Below are 21,613 nucleotides of genomic sequence, written 5' to 3'. Positions count from 1 at the left end.
TAGAAGGAATGTCCTTCCATTGTTCTTTTTTTTTTCCTGCCTCAGGTTTGTTTGTACAAGTAGCACAAGAGGACTCCAGACCCATGCAGATGGCAGCCTGGGGGGTCGCACCAGTCCTTCTGTCCTCACGTTGGCAGACAGAGATATCTACTCTGAAGCCTTTTTAGGGGGCTGGGCACCTTTGGGAGCCTGAACTGGAACTGCAGCTGCGGCTGCAGCCTGGGCCTTGGTTTGTTCCTTGGCCTTGGCCTTGGCCTTGGCCTTTGGCCGGCAGAGCCTGAGACCCTTGACAATGCAGGCAGGAGCATGCTTCCCAAGCTTGGGGTGGGCAATGTAAACAAGTCTATCAAGCTTGCAGCTGACACATTTTGGGATCTTGGGCTTAACCTCCTTGGGCTTTACAAGGGCTTTGATAGCCTCAGCACGTGCACTCATGGCCTTGGCCTTGTTGGCTAGCATCTTCTTTAGGCCCTTCCTGTTGTACTTCTTGGCAAAGCGCATGTTCCTCAGGAACTTGGGGTCCACCCCCTTAAGAGATTTGTATCTTTGTGATCAGGGTTTCTTGATACAGTTTTTGTGCCATTTTCGGGACTGGTTGTGTGTGGTGTGGTTCTTGGACTTGGTCGTGTCTGTACCTAAGCCACAGTCCCCTTCTTCCATTGTTTTAATAGGTTTCTTCTAGGGGATTTAAAGTAAAAAGAAAGTAAACATATTAGGCATATTTTGGATGTCTCACTCCCATGTTAATGGTATTAAATAATTATTTGATTATTTCTTATATTCAACTATAGGTAAAGAAAAACAAAATGTCCAATTTGAGAAATGGATTGGTTAATGTTTGAGAATTAATTTTAGAACCCTTGAAAATGGCAATTAGCCTAGCATACTCTAGTAAATATCTATGAAATTTAAGATAATTAAGCATTTTCTAGATAGCTTTGATATCTTTTGTAAGTATCAAAAATCAATAGTATTATCAAGTTGATGTTGTTATATATTGTCCCCCCTCACATTTTTAATATATAGTAAAGTACTAGGAAAATCAAATGATAGGACTAATGACTTAGCTTTTTCTTTTTGTAGATTTTACTCCATTCATTCATTTAACAAATTCATTCAACAAACCCTTGTTGAATACCTTCTCTGTGCCAGGTGTTGTCTTAGGAAACAGAACACAGCAGTGAAGAAACAGACAAACTCTTCTGCTCATATGCAACTGGAGCTGAGATGTCTTCTGGCTTCAGTGTGTTTAGAGTTGGGATATCTTTTGCCATAATGTGCATTTTTTATATGCCAACAATAGACTCTTTACCAGAACTGAGTCCTCAGAAATATTTTAGTACATTGCAACCAGGAAAAGCCTCTTTAGCTTATTTTTGTCAAGCTGGTAAGTATTTTTAAAATTCAAATATGATTCTTGTGATGTTTTTATTGCTGTTTAATCAATAAGCTCAGTGGGAGATTACTGTTAGGATTAATAATATGTGCTATACAGTTGTTACTGTAATATGCCTGACTGGGTTTGAATCCAGCCCCTGCCACTTGACCTGTGGTGTGACCCTGGTTAAGTCACTTAGCTTCTCTGTGTTTCTCTTTCGTCATTGATTCAGAAGAAACAGTACTTTGTAAGTTTGTTGTGAGGATAAAATGAGTTTACTTATGTGCTTAGTCCATAGTAAATACTAGATAAGAATTGACTATGAGTATAACATCTGAAAGAATACGTTCTCATGTTTTTAGCATGTAACTATTTTAAGTTTTTTAAAACTTTAAATGTAGTACTGGTAGTGCTTTAGATTAATACCCTGCTTTAGCTGCATTGTTAATTACACTGAAATAACTAATATAACATTGAACATAACTAATTTTTTAATAGTCAAATTCAAATCTTCATGTCTTAAAAATACTATTCTTGGAATTAGTAAGTGAAGTGAGTACACATTTCTGTTGGCTCCCTTATTTTACTTGTGATTTGAAAATGGTATTTTAAAATCATTTTGAAAGTTTTTGTATGTGTACATGTGTGTTATATATATGGTATTAAACTTGGAAGAATAATGCCAAATGTTAGGTTTAAATTAAACACTTATTTATCATATTATTGTTTTAGGAAGCTTTTAAAGTCTATTTACAAAGTTAAAATACATTATGATAAAAAACATTAGAAATAAGAATAGTGAATCCCAGCACTTTGGGAGGCCAAGGCGGGTGGATCACGAGGTCATGAGATCGAGACCATCCTGGTCAACATGGTGAAACCCCGCCTCTACTAAAAATACAAAAAATTAGCTGGGCACGGTGGCATGTGCCTGTAATCCCAGCTACTCGGGAGGCTGAGGCAGGAGAATTGCCTGAACCCAGGAGGCGGAGGTTGCAGTGAGCCGAGATCGCGCCATTGCACTCCAGCCTGGGTAACAAGAGTAAAACTCTGTCTCAAAAAAAAAAAAAAAAAGAATAGTGAGGCAATAGTAAAATAAGGGCATGAAAACATGTAACGAGATATGTTTAGTTAATTATTTGTTCTTGCCTGCTAGTTGGACAAATGAATCTATCTCTTCTGTGTTTCAGATTTTAAAATTCATTTTTAAGGGGCAATTTATAAACATTAATGAAACATTTTTTATTTTAGATTCCCCAAGAACATCTGTATTTCTTGAAGAACTGAATGAGGCTGTTAGACCTCTGCAGGACTATGGAATTTCAGTTGCCAAGGTAGAAATATATTTATGTTAACTAAAATACTAGTGACAAACATCTTACAACTTCATGGCTTAAGACTGAATATATTAAAATACTTCTGTTTCATATCTTTTTCCAAACTGGAAATATATTTTTTCATAAGAATAAACAGAAGCACAGAAAGATAGTTTCAGATTATTGCATAACATAGTACATATAGAGGGGACAAAAAGCTGTTTAAGAATTTTTAGCTTAGAATTTAACTTTATGTTGTAACCATTCTATTGGGCCTATGGTATCATTTTTCAAATCTATAGTTAGGTTTTTTTTTTTTTTTTATTTTGCCCAATGAATATTTCATAATAAGTAGCCCCAGTTCAGCTGTTTTTAAGTTTTTATTAGCACAAACTGAAGTAACAAATGGAGGTAATTGAATAATTTTTTTCTATTTTTCTAGGTCTTTATAATTGTTTATGTTTCACTTTTTCACATTTATTTTTAGAACAAAGTTATAACAACTCAACATTACATATTTAATTTTTTCCCAAAAAATGTTCAAACTTGCCATAGAGTATTATAGAAAATTTCCATATGCATCATGGATTAGATAGATATGTAAACCTTTCAGTTAATTTAAACTTAGAATTTATACATCAGACAGCTGAATGAGGGGTAACCCACTGATATTAAGTTCTTTCAGGTTAATGTCTACCTGACTTTCTGTGTACATTTTTTCTTAGTTCATTGGCCTTCCTCTTCTAAGAGATGGCTATTGTCACTCTTGGTCTCTGCAGCTAGAGTTCCCAGAGCAGGAAGCATAGAAAGGTTAACTAACATTGGCTGTATACTTTAAAAAATATCTATTTTTTAAATGTGTCAATTCTGTATATGTAGAGATCTCAGTTAACTTTGAACAACTGATTTCACTCTAGAATGAGAATGGCAATCATCTCCAAGGATCTCTGAATAAAATTTAAAATTGAAACTTAAAAATGACATAGTAGGTTGATATGAAACTCAAAAGGAATAATCATACTGTTGATCTAGTAACTAGTAGACTGTAACTAGTAACTATGCATATAGTACCTGGAATAGAATGTTAAAGTTCATGCCCAAGCTGTGTTGCCCTTGTGAACTAACATAACTGAAACTCCTGATTTTATAGTGAGAATGCTGAGCTCTATCTATAAAGGAGACAGTGGAGAATGAGTTAAACCCTTGTTGAGTGCCTAGCTCAGTTCCTGGCACATAATGCTCAGTAAGTGAGTGTGAGATTGAAATGAGCTTACCATATTTAGTCTTCTTTTGCATAGAAAGATGACTAAGTCCCTGTCCTTTTCTTTGGAAAAGTTTATATCCTAAATAGGGAGGATAAAACACATTCACAAATCATTTTAATAACTAGCAGAACCTGATCATTGTAATAGGAGAGATACAAATAAAGTGCCTTAGAACTTTTTTTTTTTTTTTGAGACAGTCTTTCTCTGTCATCCAGGCTGGAGTGGAGTGGTGTGATCTCAGCTCACTGCAACCTCCGCCTCCCGAGTTCAAACAGTTCTCCTGTCTCAGCCTCTCGAATAGCTAGGACTACAGGCGCACGCCACTACACCTGGCTAATTTTTGTATTTTTAGTAGAGACGGGTTTCACCATATTGGTCAGGCTGGTTTCAAACTCCTGACCTCAGGTGATCCTCCTGCCTTGGCCTCCCAAAGTGCTGGGATTACAGGTGTAGGCCACCGCTCTAGGCCCATAGAAATTTAAAGGAAAGAAAGCCCATATTTGGTTTTGAGGTGGAAAGTCATAGATGGTATTGGGAAAGATTTCACGAAAAGCAACATTTAAGATTGTTTCAGAAGTTAAGATTGCAAGAGGCAGAGGTGGATGAAGAAAATTCTAAAATACAAATGGACTATATATTCTAGTCAAGACAATGAATGTCAAGCTGGATACAATAACCCAAGATAGCTGTATGGTATTTAGAAATGCATCCAAAATAAAGGCTTCAGAAATCATCAAAATAAATGAAGGAAAAAATATATATTATACAAGTGATAACCAAAAGAAATCTAATGTAGCTATATTACTATATCAAAGTAGATTTTAAACAAAAATCCTGTCATCCTTGACTTTTCTGTATCTCATAAGCAATACATCTACTACTTGGTTCTACTCTGAGAACTTTTCAAATCTGACTACTTCCTATACCTTTGTTTTTACTTCTTCCTGCCATCTCTTCTCACTGGGGAAACCACAATAGCCTCCCAGTAATTGGCCTTTCTCCCTTCATTTTGTCCCTTGACAGACTCTTCTCCATATGTAGACAGATGTGTCAGGATACATCACTACCATGCTGAGAAAGTCCTTTCATTACAGTTATGATCAAGTAGAAACTTTTGAGTATTGTGGACACTGGCTTTGTCTCTGATCTCATTTCTGACCTTCTACTTTGTTCAGTTCTTTCTTAATACATAGTGGTCATCTTTCTGTTATTCGAACCTGCTAGAGGTGCTGTTACCACAGGGCCTTTGCAGATATTTTCCCCTCTACTTAGAACTCATCTCTTTTACTTACTTGTATATTTGTATGCATTACTACATTTCTTCAGTTCTTTGTGCAAATGTCACCTTTTCAGAGATACCTTCCTTGATTACCTCTCTAAAATGCCCTGTCACATGCTATCCCCTTACAATTTTTTTGTTTATAGAACTTAACACTACATGTTAATTAATTTTTAAATTGTCTCTACTTTTGGAATATAAGTTCTAAAGCTAAATATTTTTATTTGGAACTTACCTGTACCCCAAGTGACTAGAACGGTGACTGACATATGGTAGACATTCAAGTATTTTGAATTGATGAAATGAATGGACACATCTATTGTCATAATACCAGCCACCCTTATGCTCTAACTTAAATTTTTTTTTAATTACATATGTTAAAATTTATGTTTTGGTTATGGCTGTACTCTGACTTTAACTCTGATTCTCTGTTTCTGGTTTCTTAGTGTCAGTTCCTGTTTTGTAGCTTTTTAAACAAATGTTGCTTTCCCAATTGTTATTCTTCTTCCTCAAATTCTATTAAAATTAAATTGAACAAGAAAACTCTCTCTTAAAAGAAACAAAAACCTTAGCAAACGCAAAACAAAATAACTATTCTTCTAGTCTTAGTTTTGGTTAGTTAATGTTGGTGGCTACCTATTTGCCCCATCTAGAAACCCCTTCATTCTTTTTTTCTCTTTCCTCTCCTCCTCTATTCCAGTCTGCATGTACACGCTCACTCTTCTCCCTAGTTTTACATATTGTATTTGTAAAAAGCCTTTTGAATCTCTTCTGTCCTTTTTTGGCTTTACTTGTGGTTCAAGTCATCTGTGACCTATACTAATGTGATATTCTTTTAAGCTCTCTCCTTATCTTTGTGTTCTTTTGCCTTCTGTTTTGTCTTCATGTTGTTGCCAAGACTGTTGTTATATATTTTTTTCACTTAGAGTTCAGAGTATAAGCTATCCAGGGCTGGTATGGCTGGTCTGACATTATCATTGACTTAGTTCATTCTTTCTGTTAGACCATCCTTAGCAAGTAGCGTTTTTAAAGATGCCTTATGGTCCATGATTGCTGTTGGTACTTCAGCTGCCTTGTCTATTTTTGGTCAAGGAGAAGTGGAAAGAGGAAAATATCAGTCAGCCCGCTTTTAAGAGCCTTTTAGGAGTTCTAACCCAGTGACTCCTCCTAACACCATTTAGCCATTGCAAGCTGTTGAGGAGGCTGGGAAAGCCTTTTAATGGAACATTTGCTTTTAGCAAAGTTCTGCTAGTAAACAAAAGGGAAGGATGGATTTTGGGTGGGAAACCAGCAGTATCTGCTATCTCTGTGTTCTGCCTGCTGGGATCCTTTCATGAAGTTAGCACTCACTTTTGTGCTTCCTGGCTTTTGCTAAAACTTTTTGTCTTGCCTTAAATGTGTCCTTCCTTTTCTACCTGGTTACCACATACTTGTTCCATAAAATTTAATTCAGAAATAATGCCTTTCTCTGGGTTATCTCATGCACTTAAATATGTGAGCAATTATAGCATACAAATCAGAAAAAAAAAAAAACCATAAAGTACAAAATTTGACCTGGAAACAAGCTGTAATGTTTAATTTTCCTTCTTGTTTCCCTAACCAAGAAATGTGACCTTTTGATACCTATGCTAAACCTTAAGTATACTCTTTTAAAGGTTAATTGTGTCAAAGAAGAAACATCAAGATACTGTGGAAAAGAAAAGGATTTGATGAAAGCATATTTATTCAAGTAAGCTATTTTTCTGAGTGTATTGAACAAATTAAATCTATACGCCTAGAATATTCAAATATGTAAAATATCCCTGAGCTAGAATAAAGTTTTATGTAGTGGGAATCATGTAAAGCTTAACAAAAAGTTAAAGTAATAGATTTGTTACCTAACCTCTCTGTACTTTAACTTCCTTATTTATAAAATGGAGAGTAATACCTACCTCACAAGGTTGTTTTGGGAGGCTCTTGTGTAAGCTCCTAAACAAATGCCTGGTAAGCAAGTGCTTACCAAATTTAATGTTCTTGGTAGATATGTCCGGTCCATATTTGGGTGTGAAATAAATGTACTTTGTAATTTGAGAGATCTGCCAATCTCTCTGCACTTGGGTTTGATATACCTACCTGAGGTTTCAGAAATCCTTGGGATTTGGCTGAGGAAATGGGGAGAGGTCTTGCTTTCTCAGGTACCTTCAGAGGATACTTCTTTTTCCTTCTTGCCTTCTTCCCAGCCTAATTCAGGGGGAGTGTGTGTGTGTGTGTGTGTGTGTGTGTGTGTGTGTGTGATCGGGAGATTGGTAGGAATCCTTGTTTGGACTCATATTTTTTTCTAGTCTTTTTGCTAGGTCCAGAGACTAGGCTTTTCAAAATTAATATATTATTGAGAATGTATTATGTGCCAGGACTCTGGTAGGTATGTCGGGTTTGTGGATAAGACACAGGCTGTAATATCAAAGACCTTTTAACCTAATGTATTTGATAGACAAGTAAATTGAATTCTAAGGAAGTATTTCTGTGTTTTTAAATGTTAATATGTTTTTAAACTTTTTATAGGGGCAACATATTGCTCAGAGAATTCCCTACTGACACCTTGTTTGATGTGAATGCCATTGTTGCTCATGTTCTCTTGTAAGTACAGGGGCTATCCATTCATTTGTTTACTTGTTATCTATTGATTTTATTTTAAATAACCACAATTCATAAATATTTCAGGGTTTTAACATTACATTTGTAGGCAATAATTTCACACAAATTACTAATCTATCTTCCCACATTGGAGATCTAAAATTTCTTTAACAGCAAAGGATACAGAAATATGAAGATACTTTTAAGTGTAGGAGATGACTCAACAAGCCACATGGAGTGAGGTCCAACTGGAGGAGTGAAGATTTTGCCAGATATCTTAGTTTATTGAGGCTGCTATAACAAAATACCATAGACTGGGTGACTTATAAAGAACAGAAATTTATTTTTCACGGTTCTGGAATCTGGAAGGTCCAAGATCAAAGTACTGGTATATAGATTTGGTATGCGGTGAGGGCCCCTGGTTTATAGATGGTCATCTTTTCCCTGTATCCTCACATAATGAAAGGGATGAGGGAGCTCTCTAAGGATCTCTTTTATTAGGGCACTAATCTCATTCATGAGGACTCTGCCCTTATGACCTGCTAATATCATCACATTGGCAGTTAGGATTTCAGTATATGAATTTTGGGGAGACACAAACATTTAGACCATAGTGCCACGTAGGAAGCTCATCTTTGTTTTTTGTTTGTTTGTTTTTGAAATGGGGTCTTACTCTGTCACCCAGGCTGGAGTGCAATGGCATGATCTTGGCTTCCTGCAACCTCCACTTCCTAGGCTCAAGGATCCTCCCACCTCAGCCTCCTGTAGCTGGGACCACAGGCATGTGCCACTCATCTTTGTTATTCTCACTAGGATTTTTAAAGTACCTGGCTTTCTTCTTATCCCAGCTGTATTTCTTCTTGATTCTCTAGCTCTGTGCCTGCTCAGTTAGTACAGAAAGAGTTCATCTAAGCACATACCTGAGTGTTGACTGAGAGAAGAAGTTTAAGTTTTTTGGCATAGAATCTTTAGGCCAGGTATTTAGGTCTATCTGAAGTCCATTCCTGCAATTTACCCCTGAATTCAGTCTGATATTCTCTTTGGTCAGAGAGCTAGAAAATACGACTTGTTAAGGACACAGGTTTACATGGACTTTTCCAATTTAATGTTATAAGCCTATTGTCCAGTAAGACCTTTGCCGACATTGGCTGTCTTTTTCTGCTTGGCTCTCTTCCTCCCTTAGCTACAAAAATTGGTAGTTTAACTCCTGGACATGCAAAGCTTATAGGTGAAAAGTTGTGCTTATCACTTTACGAATGTTCCAGTCCAAATAATGTGTTAACAAAAGGCCTTTAGAAATTCCTGACATCCATGGACCCTGATACTTGTAAACTAATAAGCCAATTGTAATGAGCGAAGATGGTCTTTGAGGAAGGAATTCCTTGGAATCCCTTTCCTGGGACAAAGGGTTGACTCTTTTGATGGTGGGGGCTCTGTGAAGCTTAGCAAAAAGTCCAAGTAATAGATAGGACATTTGTTCTCAGGAAGCTTACTAGTTTAGTTGTTTTTCCATTGGATACCTGATGACTATCTTTGACCCAGAAATGGGATTGAAAAAACAGAAAAATAAGTCTTTGCATAAAGTGTGAATCCAAATTTGACACCAAATCCTGGAGTCGCATGTCCACGTTGAACAACTTGATGACAAGGTGATTTTGAAACCTCTGGCCATGGATATGGAGAGGCTGTCAGTTCCGAGGACCCTGTTAAATAAACTGGTTAGCCTGTGAGGCTTATCTTATTCAGTCCTGCTCTGGTAGTGTCCTGTTCTTAGTGCTGTACTAATGCTGATTTATAGAACATGAATTCCACAAATAGATTATTCCCCATGTTCCTGCTGTGTGCCAGATACTTGTTAGACATTGGCTATAAAAAACAGAATGGGATGCGGCTTCTGTTCTTTAGGAATTTAGTGTTGCACAGGCAGATACAGAAGCAAAATATTATCAATATGTGGTAAGTAAAATAGTAGAAGTATGTTTGCATAAGGGCTAATGGATCCACAGAGAAGGGAATAGTTACTCATGTCTAGAATGAGGGTGGATATTTATTAAGTGAGCTGGCGTCCTGAAGGAAGTGGCAGTTGCGATGAGTGTTAAAGGATAAGTGCTCGATAAAGAAGGGGAAGGTGGGAAAAGCAAGAGGAACTTTGTGACAAAGACATAGAGCAGCCATATTCAATCTTTTCTTTGGCTTCCCTAGGCCACAATGGAAGAAGAATTGTCTTGGGCTACACATAAAATACACTAATGACAGCCAATGAGCTAAAAAAAAAAATCACAAAAACATCTCATAATATTTTAAGAAAGATTTCGAATTTGTGTTGGACCATATTCAAAGCTGTCCTGGGCTGCATGCAGCCCATGAGCCGCAGGTTGGACAAGCTTGTCATGGAAGTTAGAAATAGTTGGGAGAAGTTTTGCCAGAGTATAAAATGTGAAACAGGAGATAAGAGTAGAAATGTAGACATGGGATCAAAGGAAGTGAATTTTTGTTTTCTCTGTGTATAAGTTTAGGCTTTTGAGTAGCCACTGAAAAGTGTGGAGTCCAGATCCAGGCCAAAATCCTTATGTGATATTTTAGGCCTCACTATATGTAATATTCCAAGGCTATGTGTGGCAAACCTCACAGGGAGAAGCTGCCCTCACCATCCCACACTTGGCACACAAGCAGTACATTGCAGTTTTCTAGAGAAAATTGAGGTCAAGGACATAGGCCCATCCCTTTCCTAATCCTTTAGGCCCCATGCTTATATGTACGTCTGCGTTCCTTGCCCAGCTGCCTCCATTTTGAAGCCTCCTTATCAGAGCCCTTGGCTAAGGTGCTTTTCTCCTCTTTGAGTTAGGGCCTTCCCACTCCTACCCCACATCCCTTTTGTTCCCTCAAGTCCATAGGTCCATAAAGAAGTGGGGCCTGTTGTTTAGGACTCCTTGGAATGAGATGACTCCTTGTGTCTGCACTGCATCCACCTGACCCTTGCCTGTGGTCATTCCAATGGGTGAAAAATGTAACATTGTGGAGCCAGCATCTCCCTTTTTGCCTCTTCCTTGCACTTTCCTAGTAAGTGAATGAAATCTTGATTATTACTTTTAGTTTGGCTTGTTATTCTAATTGACCGCTTCAACACCTGATTACTCAGCAAGGAGTTGTAGGCAGGCAAGCGATGTGATCAGATTAGTATTTGAGAGATCATTCTGGTGGATGTGAGATACATCTGTAGGGTTTGAGCACCTGTATAAATCATTCTGTGCCCACTGTATAATCTAGGGAGGTACTCTACCTAGATTATACAATGTACCTCCCTAGATTATACAATGGGCACAGAATGCAAAGGGAGATTTTCTTTTTAATGTTTAGGAGGTGAAATTAGCTGGACTTGGTATTGGTTAATTTGGTAACGGTCAGTAAAACTACAAATTGTTCATTCTTGATCTCATTTCCTTCTTTCCTATCTCGTGCTACCCAGATCTAGTCTGATCACCATCTGAAATAGGCAAGGAAGAGGAGCAAATTTACAGAGTATAAGTCTACTTTAGCTAAAGTGTAATGTCCCTCATGTCTCAGTCAGGCATCTATAGGAATCTGAGCCCCTGAGCGGTATACACTGAGGTCTTGTCAACATATAGGTCAGCCAGGGAGCATCCTAGGACAACACTACCACTTAAGAGAAGAAGCTGAGAGAAAAAAATAAATGTCAAGGAAGTGGAATTCCAAAGAGGCAGTGTCCTAATTTTTGTTTAAAATGTAAGAAAATGAGTTATGTAATACAGCATTTTATAAAATTTCCCGGTAATGATATTTACCATGTTGAAGAACTATGCCAAACAGTATGCTATCTCATAGCTGTACCTTGCAAACTGCCATTAGGAAAACGCCTGTCTTCTTACTTTTGTATGGTAGAACCATCAGTTTGAAATACCCAGTGCCTGGCTAGCAGTTTTTTTTTTCTCTGTTGTACTCTTACAGTTGCATGGTATTCATAAAAATGGATTTGAACTGTTGCTTGACAACTTTTGCCTATTTTATTATTATGTTTTAAACTTTATTTATTTTGGGATGGGGTCTTGCTGTGTTTCCCAGGCTGGAGTGCATTGGCAATTCACAGGAACAATCATAGCCCACTGTGGCTTCAAACTCCTAACCTGAAGGGATCCTCCCACCTCAGCCTCCGGAATAACTGGGAGTACAGGTGCACACTACCACACTCAGCTTAAACTTTGTTATTTTCTTTTTTTTTTTCTTTCTTTTTTTTTTTTTTCTGAGACGGAGTTTCACTCTTGTTACCCAGGCTGGAGTGCAATGGCACGATCTCGGCTCACTGCAACCTCCGCCTCCTGGGTTCAGGCTATTCTCCTGCCTCAGCCTCCTGAGCAACTGGGATTACAGGCATGCGCCACCATGCCCAGCTAATTTTCTGTATTTTGAGTAGAGACGGGGTTTCACCGTGGTGACCAGGATGGTCTCGATCTCTTGACCTTGTGATCCACCCGCCTCCGCCTCCCAAAGTGCTGGGATTACAGGCGTGAGCCACCGCGCCCGGCTAAACTTTGTTATTTTCTAACAACTCTCCTTATATAAAGCACAAACAGTAAAAAAATTTTTTTCAAGTTTTTAATTTATCTTTTACATTTCCCTATTGTGTTCTTCAAAAAATTATGTGATCAAATTTATTTTTTCTCTTTTGACTTCTGGATTTTAAGTTGTACTACCTTTCCCTTATTCCATTGTTATGAATGAATTCACCCATTTCTGGGATTTTAGTTGGTAGACTTTGTTTCTTAGAGCTGTTTTAGATGCACAGAAACTTGAAAAATATACAGAAAGTTGAGCAGGTAGTACAGAGAATTCCCATGTATCTCCTCCTTTATATATAGTTTTCCCTATTATTAACATTTTGCATTAGTGTGGTACAGTTGTTACAATTGATGAACCAATATTGACATACCATTATTAACTAAAGTACATAGTTTACATTAAAGTTCACTCTTTGTACAAATGTTTGACACATTTCTACCATTAGCGTCATACAGAATAGATTCACTGCCCCAAAATGCCCTGTGCCTACCTATTCATCACTTCCTCTCTCCCCTACAAACCTCTAATCTTTTTTTTTTTTGAGATGGAGACTTGCTCTGTCACCAGGCTGGAGTACAGTGGCGCAATTTTGGCTCACTGCAACCTCCGCCTCCCGGGTTCAAGCAATTCTCCTGCCTCAGCCTCCCAAGTAGCTGGGACTACAGGTGCATACCACCACGCCTGGCTAATTTTTTGCATTTTTAGTAGAGACTGGGTTTCACCGTGTTAGCCAGGATGGTCTCGATCTCCTGACCTTATGATCTGCCCGCCTCAGCCTCCCAAAGTGCTGGAATTACAGGCATGAGCCACCATGCCTGGCCAAACCACTGATCTTTTTACTATCTCTGTAGTTTTATCTTTTCCAGATGTGATATAGTTAGACTCAATATAACATGTAGCCTTTTCAGCTTGACTTCTTGCACTTAGTAATATCCATTTAAGCTTTCTGCATGTCTTTTCATGGCTTGATAGTTTATTTTTGTAATTATTGGATATTCTATTGTATGGATATATCATAGTTTAATCATTGACCTACTGAAAGACATCTTGGTTGCCAAGTTTTGGCAATTATGAATGAAGTTGCTATTAACATCTATATTTAGGTTTTTGTGTGGTCCTAAATTTCCAACTCCATTAGGTAAATATCAAAGGAGTGTGATTGCTGGACTGTATGGTAAGATTATATTTAGTTGTATAAGACACTGCTAGCTGCCTTCCAAAGTGGCTGTACCATTTTGCATTCCTACCAGCAATGAATGAAAGTTACTGTTGTTCCACATCCTTGTCAGCATTTGGTGTTGTCAGTGTTCCATATTTTGGCTAGCATAATAGGTAAATAGTGGTATATCTTTGTTGTTTTAATTTGCATTTCCCTGATGACATATGATATGGAGGACCTTTTCATATGCTTATTTTCCATCGGTCTGAATTTGAAGAGATTTAGGTCTTTGGTTCAGTTTTTAATTGGTTTGTTTGTTTTCTTATTATTGAGTTTCGTATATTTTGGATAACAGTCCTTTATTGGATATAATTTTCACAAATATTTTCTTCCAGACAAGCTAGTTTATGGCTTGTCTTTTCATTCTCTTTATTCTAGTAGTGTTTTAATGCTTTTTGAAAGAATATATGCCTGCATACTTAAATTTATTACTGGATATTTTGTATCTTTTTTTCCTATTGTAAATGAATTCTTCCTTCTGTTATCTTCTAATACACAGAGACACACTGACACATACAGACATACACTGATGCGTTCTTATATAATATATATTATACGTATATAAAATATGCATCTTATCTATTATATAACAGGTATAACATATATACACATATATATACCTAGGTATTATACATACACACACATACATATACGTATATATCTACCTATCTATATATACATACAGGCATTATATATATAATATATGTAATGGATATTATATATATACACACACACACATATGTATATACACACACGCATATGCCTAAGTATAATATAGATACCGTATATGAAAGATTGATTTCTGCATACTAGTTTTGTGTCTTTTGACCTTATGGATTTTTATTATAAATTGAAAAATGAACTAGTTACAACTATTATACTTGTTAATAATAAGCAAAATAGTATTTCACTTATAAGGATATTATTACTGTCACTTATTACTAAGCAATTTTTTTCTATTTATATTCTTGTCTGTTTTCTAAGATACTGTTATCTACTATTAGAAAATAGTACTCTCTCTCTCTCTCTATATATATATATGTCATGCATAATTCTTCTACATTTACATTTTATTAGGCAGTAAACAGGCAAGTGAAAATTTACTGGCATTGCCTCTATTTACAAAAATTGATTGACATACATGTTAAAATATGTTAATTTTAACTAGTCAGTTATTTTTGTCCTAAATCCACTACTTAGCCTATACTTAATAAGGAGAAATATTTACAGATGTTTGGATTGTTCTCAAAATACTTGTTTATGAACTAAAAGCTTGCGTTAGAGAGTATCTGTTACTTTATTTGGCTTGCTTTTTAAAAATGTGTAACCCATGCTATTTCTTTTTTCCCAAAGCCTTTGAATTTGTTCCTTAGTTAGAATGTTCTGCTTGAGACCAGTAACTTTCAGTTATACTTGAACTTAGCTACTTTGTCAACAGAAAGGATCAACGTGTTAGATAATTTGTTATTTTCAGAATATGGAATTGAAGAAAAAAACTAAGTTAGTAAAATCTGAGTTAGAACAACAAGTATAAACTTAGGGTGATCTTTATACTAATTGTTGATATTTGAAACATATATTTTTGGACCATTATTGTCAATTATGTATCTTTTTTGGTAGGATATTTACAATATTGCTGAAACATCATTGATTTATAACGACTTGTCAATTTATTAAAATTTTCTCACATTGACTTTCTAGACTATAGTAAGTGAAATAAATCAAATGGTTAGGGTATACATAATACTGTTTACATAGGCAAGGGGGTGTTAAGTCCAAAACGCCAAAGAGTCTGAGTTGTTACCCTACTTGTGTGTGTGTGTAATATATATATATTATACACACATAGAAGACTTCTGAAAGAGAGAACTGACCTTACAGCAATAACAGCAGCCAGAGTAGCATGGTAGTGCTAGTTCCTCATACCTAGTTCTGTACTGAGTGACAAGACAAGTGTCAGATGCTTATAGCTATACATAGCAAAGTTTGAAGAAGGAGAACTTCAACATTATTAATCTCCAAGCTTATATAGGAGCTGGCACACTTACTTTCCCCTCTGAAGAGAAAGTGCTTATCTTTTTCTGTGGAATGTAAGAGCAGAGGAGGAAGGTCTCTATCCCTAAATCTAAGCATTTGACTCTGGGAAAGAGAAAATAATGAGTAGAAAGAAACAAAAATTATTTTTCCTCTGTTCTCATACAACATAGAATACTTTCGTGACCAGATGTTTGAGGAATCTTCTCCACACACCAACTCTGTAGCTGACATCAGCAGGGTGTCCTCTCATTTAATTCTGATGGTACCTACCTGAAGATAGTATAGATCCTGTGTGTTGAAGGCCAAGTCCCCAAGACTGCCCCCTACTTGAGATGCCAGTCACATAGGACAAAAGCTCCTATGCTTCTGTCTGAACAGCTATAAATTGGGGTTCTCATGACTCCAACAACCCCTCATCAGGCTTGGCTGTTTCTCTAGAGTGACTCACAGAACTCAGGAAAACAGTTATTTACATTTATTGGTTTGCAAAGGATACAGATGAAAAGATGCATGGGGCAGGGCACATGGGAAGGGTCATGGAACTTCCATGCTCTCCCCTGGTGTGCCACCTTGCAAGAACTTCTGGGCGTTCTGCTATCTGCAAGTTCTTTAAACTCTGTCCCTTTGGGGTTTTATGGGGACTGTTATGTAGATATGATTGATTAAACCATTGGCCATTGGTGATCAACTGACCTTTAGCCCCTCTCTCCCCCTCAGAGATTGGGGGTTGGAGCTGAAAAGTTCTAACCCTCTAATCATGCCTTGGTCTTTTAGTGACTAGGCCTCATCCTAAAGCTATCTGTCAGCCATCAGTCAGCCCATTAGCATACACAAGACATCAGTTTGGTGGAGATTGTAAGGAGGGGGTTGGAGATCAAATATATATTTTATAGTATCACAGATAGGTTTTATTTTTCTTTGAATGGAGGCAGATGTCTCTTGGAGAAGAGGAAACAAGCCTGGAATGGGAATTCTCCATTTTTCTATCTTTCTAGATTTTATCTTCAGGAGACTTGGTCTGTGTAGGAGCACTGGGAGAGCCACGCAGGATTTCCTTCTAACAGGGGCACATGTAAATGCATATAGTATGCATGTATGTGGCATAAATATTACAAGGTTTCACAAAAACTGATCATATTGGTTGATAGGAATGGTATGGGGAAGCTGGGGGTAGAGGAGGAAGGACTTTTAGGTAGACTCTTTATTCTTTAACTTTTTTGCTACCTTTTGTGTTTTGAACCATATAAAAGTATTACTATTTTGTGAAATAAATGAAATTTAAATTAAAAATGAGAATTTGGATTTATAGTCTAAAAAATTCTTTTTTTTTTTTTTTTTTTTTTTTTTTTTTTTGAGGCGAAGTTTCGCTCGTTACCCAGGCTGGAGTGCAATGGCGCGATCACGGCTCACCGCAACCTCCGCCTCCTGGGTTCAGGCAATTCTCCTGCCTCAGCCTCCTGAGTAGCTGGGATTACAGGCACGCGCCACCATGCCCAGCTAATTTTTTGTATTAGTAGAGACGGGGTTTCACCATGTTGACCAGAACGGTCTCGATCTCTTGACCTCGTGATCCACCCGTCTCGGCCTCCCAAAGTGCTGGGATTACAGGCTTGAGCCACCGCGCCCGGCCCTAAAAAATTCTTAACTCTGCTTTCCAAATATACAAAGTGAAAAGTGGTGGAATTGAGTGGTTCATTTACTATGTGAGGAAAATTTTGCTTCCCAGCTTCCAGATGGGGTTAAGAATGGTAATACAGTTGGCCCTCCACATTTCACAGGTTCTGCATCTGTGTATTCAACTACCTGGGGATCAAAAATATTTGAAAAAAATAAATATAACAATAAAAATATAAAATTTAAAATACAGTATAACTGCATAGCATTTACATTGTAGCAGATATTATACGTAATTTAGAGATTATTTAAAGTATACAGGAAGATGTATGTAGGTTGTAGCAAATTCTATGCCATTTTATATGGGACTTGAGCATCCATGGGTTTTGGTATCCAAGAATCAATCCTGGATTTCAATCCCGTGAGGATACTGAGAGATGATTGTATTTAGAAAAGGAAAGTAACAACTAATTTTTATTGATTGAGAATATGAGCAATTTATATTTATTTTCCTTATTCTTATGTGTTATACTTGCAGCCAGCCCCATGAGATTATTGTAATGATCAAAATAACATGTGAGAATAACATTATGGATTTTGCCCAGTGCTCTAAAATGTTATTGTTTTTTTTTTCTATATAAATGCAGGAAGTTTCATTTATCAGTTAAGAAGAAAAAAATGCCAGGCATGGTAACTCACGCCTGTAATCCCAGCACTTTGGGAGGCCAAGGCGGGCAGATCACAAGGTCAGTAGTTCGAGACCAGCCTGGCCAATATGGTGAAACCTGTCTCTACTAAAAATACAAAAATTAGCTGGGCATGGTGGTGGGCGCCTGTAATCCCAGCTACTTGGAAGGCTGAGGCAGGAGAATCGTTTGAATCCAGGAAATGGAGGTTGCAGTGAGCTGAGATCGTGCCACTGCACTCCAGCCTGGGCAACCCAGTGAGACTCTGTCTCAAAAAAAAAAGAAAAAAACAAATGTGAGTTCATGGTGTGGCAGTTGGTGGGGATATTTGCCGTGAGGCAGCAGTTGCAAAGAAAGGTCATTCTTCTTCTTCTTTTTTTTTTTTTTTATTGAGACGGTGTTTTGCTCTTGTTGCCCAGGCTAGAGTGCAGTGGTGCGATTTCAGCTCACTGCAACCCCCACCTCCTGGGTTCAAGCAGTTCTCCTGCCTCAGCCTCCTGAGTAGCTGGGTTTACAGGTGCCTGCCACCGTGCCTGGCTAATTTTTTGTATTTTTAGTAGATACAGGGTTTCACCATGTTGGCCAGGCTGGTCTCAAATTCCTGACCTCAGGTGATCCGTCTGCCTTGACCTCCCAAAGTGCTGGGATTACAGGAGTGAGACATTGCACCCAGCCCATTCTTTTTCACCTGAACTCATTGTTGACTCCTGAGAATCCTTAGGCCAGGTAAGGTGGCTCATACTGTAATCCCAGCACTTTGAAAGGCTGAGGAAAGAGGATCACTTGAGGCCAGAAGATCAAAACCAGCTTGGGCAATATAAGGAGACCCCAGTCTCTACAAAAAAATTTTGGAAATTAGCCAGGCATGATGATGCATGCCTGTTGTCCTAGTTACTTGGATTGAGGCAGAGACAGGAGAATGGCTTCAGCCCAGAAGCTCGAGGCTGCAGTGAGCTATGATTTTGCCACTCATCCTGTGTGACAGAGCAAGACCTTCCAAAAAAAAAAAAAAAATCAAAAGCTGCAAAAGAAAAAAACATCATCAAATGATGCAAAAAGAAAAGATAGTCCAGTAAGAAAGGGAAATCTCATTAACTCTTTATTAAGATATGGTACTTCTTCTTGTGACAATACTGTATTTTGTCAGAAAATAGAAGTTCCTTTTCCTTTAATATACTACTCATAATATGAACTTCAAATATTAGAAGAATTATTTTTAACCATCATAGTTTCTACTGATATTTTATTCTTTAACACATTATTGCAGAGTGTAAGGATTGAGTGTTTAGGCGTTGTTACTGTAGAACCTCTGGGGAAAGTTACTTTTAGAAGTGTCTTCCTCTAAAACTCCTAAACTGTGCCTATGCTATTGCTCATTCTTTTGTATATATCAGATTTGTTTCTATACAATATTGTCAGGTGGGTTCCTGTTTGAAAATGATGTACTTTTTACTGGCAAAGTATAAGAAAAAATTGCTTTTCTTGGATTTGAATTCCTCACAGCTCTGTTAATTGGTATTAATGATTATATCTCCAAACTGTGAATTTTTAGACAAAGTGCTTCTACCAGTACATATGTGGTACATGAAATATATTAGGTGCTAAAATATTGGATTTGTGGATGATGAATTTGGAAGTTTCACTTTTTGGTTGTTAAAAATAAGAAGACCAGAAATTGTCTTAAGTTTTAAGCTCATAAAATTGTTTTTGGCAATTATAGTTTTATAAGAAGCAAGCTAATAGGAGAATATATAATTTATGACACAAGACTAAGACTGATATTTGCCAACTTTATTATTGTACTAAGAGGTGGCTTCTACCTGTTGGTTTGTTTTTAATCTGTGTTAATTTAGAAAATACTTAATAAAAGACATTGGGATATTTCTTTTTCTATGTGAATCTGCCCAGTCATACTACGGTTATTAATTTGGATAGAAGTAATTTCTTTCTCTCTTTCTCTTTTTTTTTTTCTGGGGATTTTGGTATGCTAAAACATTTACATTTTCCTTTTTATTGGGTTCTGAGAATTCAAATGATGACAGAAATGTAATACAAAAATTGTCTCTAGCTCAAAAAATACTGAGTTGCCTGCTGCTCTAGAAGTAGGGTCAGATAGATGCTTTGTTGTTTTTCTTTCTGACACCCTCTCAATTCTTGGCCGAATATCTTACCTACCTAGTAGTTATTGCAGCGAATCTCAGGAAAAGCATGCCAACAAAAGGAAGGCCTATACAGGAAGAACTGTAGTTAGAGCAGCCCCAGGCTGTTTTACCCCATCAACGAAGCAAGAAAATCTCAAGAGAGACTTCCTTTAACCAATTTTTGTCAGTATTTCTCCTCTTTGGAAATGGAGTAAAGGAGCACAGGCTGTGGAATGGATCCTCATATTCTGCAAATTAACATATTAAGGAATATATTAAAGTGAGGAAACCATTGGGAAAAATCATAGAGATCATTAAATTATGAATGTCATTAGTTTTGGTTATATGTTATGGATAATGACTACTTAATGAGCTTTGGGACATTAGGCAGGGTAACCTCTTTAAGCCCCATGACCTTATCTTTAAAATGGGGTTAATGATAGCACTGCTTTCAGATGGTTGCCATGAAAATTAAACAAGACAGAGTGCATTGCTGGGGGTTTTTAGTTATAAGCCCTAGAATCTGGGTCTGACTGGCTTAAGCAGAAAAGGATTTGGAGTGAATATAGGAAATCTCAACCTTGCTAGAAGGGCTGGAGAACTGGACTCAAAGCTTTGTTAGACAGCTCTGCATTACAGTGAAAATTATGACACAGAATGAGTTTGAGGAGGACAGCTGCATTATTGCTGAGCATTGGATGCTACAGCTTGCATACCTTGCACTGGGGCTGTGACTAACACTTGTCATTGTTACCTTTGAAGCCAGCTGTTACTGACACTTCTTCTTGAAATAATTCTTAACTGTTGCTTGTTGTTGGTATCACTTGCTCCTGCTTCAGAATCTCAGGCAAGTGATTCTTTGTCAGATAGTCATGCTTTGTAACAGGGAACCTGGGAAAGCAAGGTTATGATAGTATCAGCTTTCACTTGGGCTCTGCCTACTGTGAAGACGTAGAAAACTGGAGAAAGCAAAAGGGAGTTGACATCTCCCCAAACTGATAAATTGCCACTACTTATAAAGTGCTTAGTACTATGCCTGGCATGTGGTAAGTACCTAATAAATATTTGCCAGTTTTTATTGCAGACAATGGTTGGAGAGGGTTGTACACTCAGACTTAATTTTTGAAGCAAATGGATTGGAGATAGTAAAACAATAAAAGTCATGACTAGGTGAATGTAATTTCCAAGCCTAGAATTTACATGGTAGTCCAATTAAGCTTACTAGATTGTACCTCTAAACTATTTTGAAGTAACTGAAGGGTGATTCTGGACTGGCTAGCTAAAATGTATAGGCGGCCAATAGCCCAGCTTGCCCCTGAGACTCCATTGCCATTCTTTAGTTGCTACCTTTCCACCTGGTTTCCCATTTTTATGAGTGGTCAGTAATATAATTTAGAAAATCCTGGCCTTCAACAAACATATGAAAAAATGCTCATCATCACTGGTCATTAGAGAAATGCAAATCAAAACTACATTGAGATACCATCTCA

General features: G+C 37.3%; 1 protein-coding gene and 1 pseudogene across 4 annotated transcripts in view; one reads left to right on the top strand and one right to left on the bottom strand.

The window, feature by feature from the left end:
- The window catches only part of TXNDC16 (thioredoxin domain containing 16), a 128,996-nt gene that overhangs the window by 7,656 nt on the left and 99,727 nt on the right, over window positions 1–21,613 (top strand). For 2 of the 4 annotated variants that reach the window (XM_064365870.1, XM_012451045.3), the window contains exons 3-6: window positions 1,153–1,387; window positions 2,630–2,712; window positions 6,894–6,967; window positions 7,780–7,854. In XM_064365870.1, coding sequence (XP_064221940.1) covers window positions 1,228–1,387; window positions 2,630–2,712; window positions 6,894–6,967; window positions 7,780–7,854 — 392 coding nt within the window. In that variant the 5' untranslated portion in view covers window positions 1,153–1,227. Of the gene's footprint in view, window positions 1–45; window positions 1,388–2,629; window positions 2,713–6,893; window positions 6,968–7,779; window positions 7,855–21,613 lie in introns of all 4 variants that reach the window. The other 2 variants (XM_064365871.1, XM_012451046.2) reach the window with 2 other exon arrangements.
- LOC105716422 (large ribosomal subunit protein eL29-like) lies at window positions 148–660 on the bottom strand (annotated as a pseudogene).

The sequence above is a fragment of the Aotus nancymaae genome, unplaced genomic scaffold, assembly GCF_030222135.1.
Source record: "Aotus nancymaae isolate 86718 unplaced genomic scaffold, 86718_ANA_hifiasm-v0.15.2.pri h1tg000062l, whole genome shotgun sequence".
NCBI lineage: Eukaryota > Metazoa > Chordata > Mammalia > Primates > Aotidae > Aotus > Aotus nancymaae.
The sequence above is the reverse complement of the archived record's forward strand: the minus strand, read 5'-3'. Positions and strand labels throughout refer to the sequence as shown.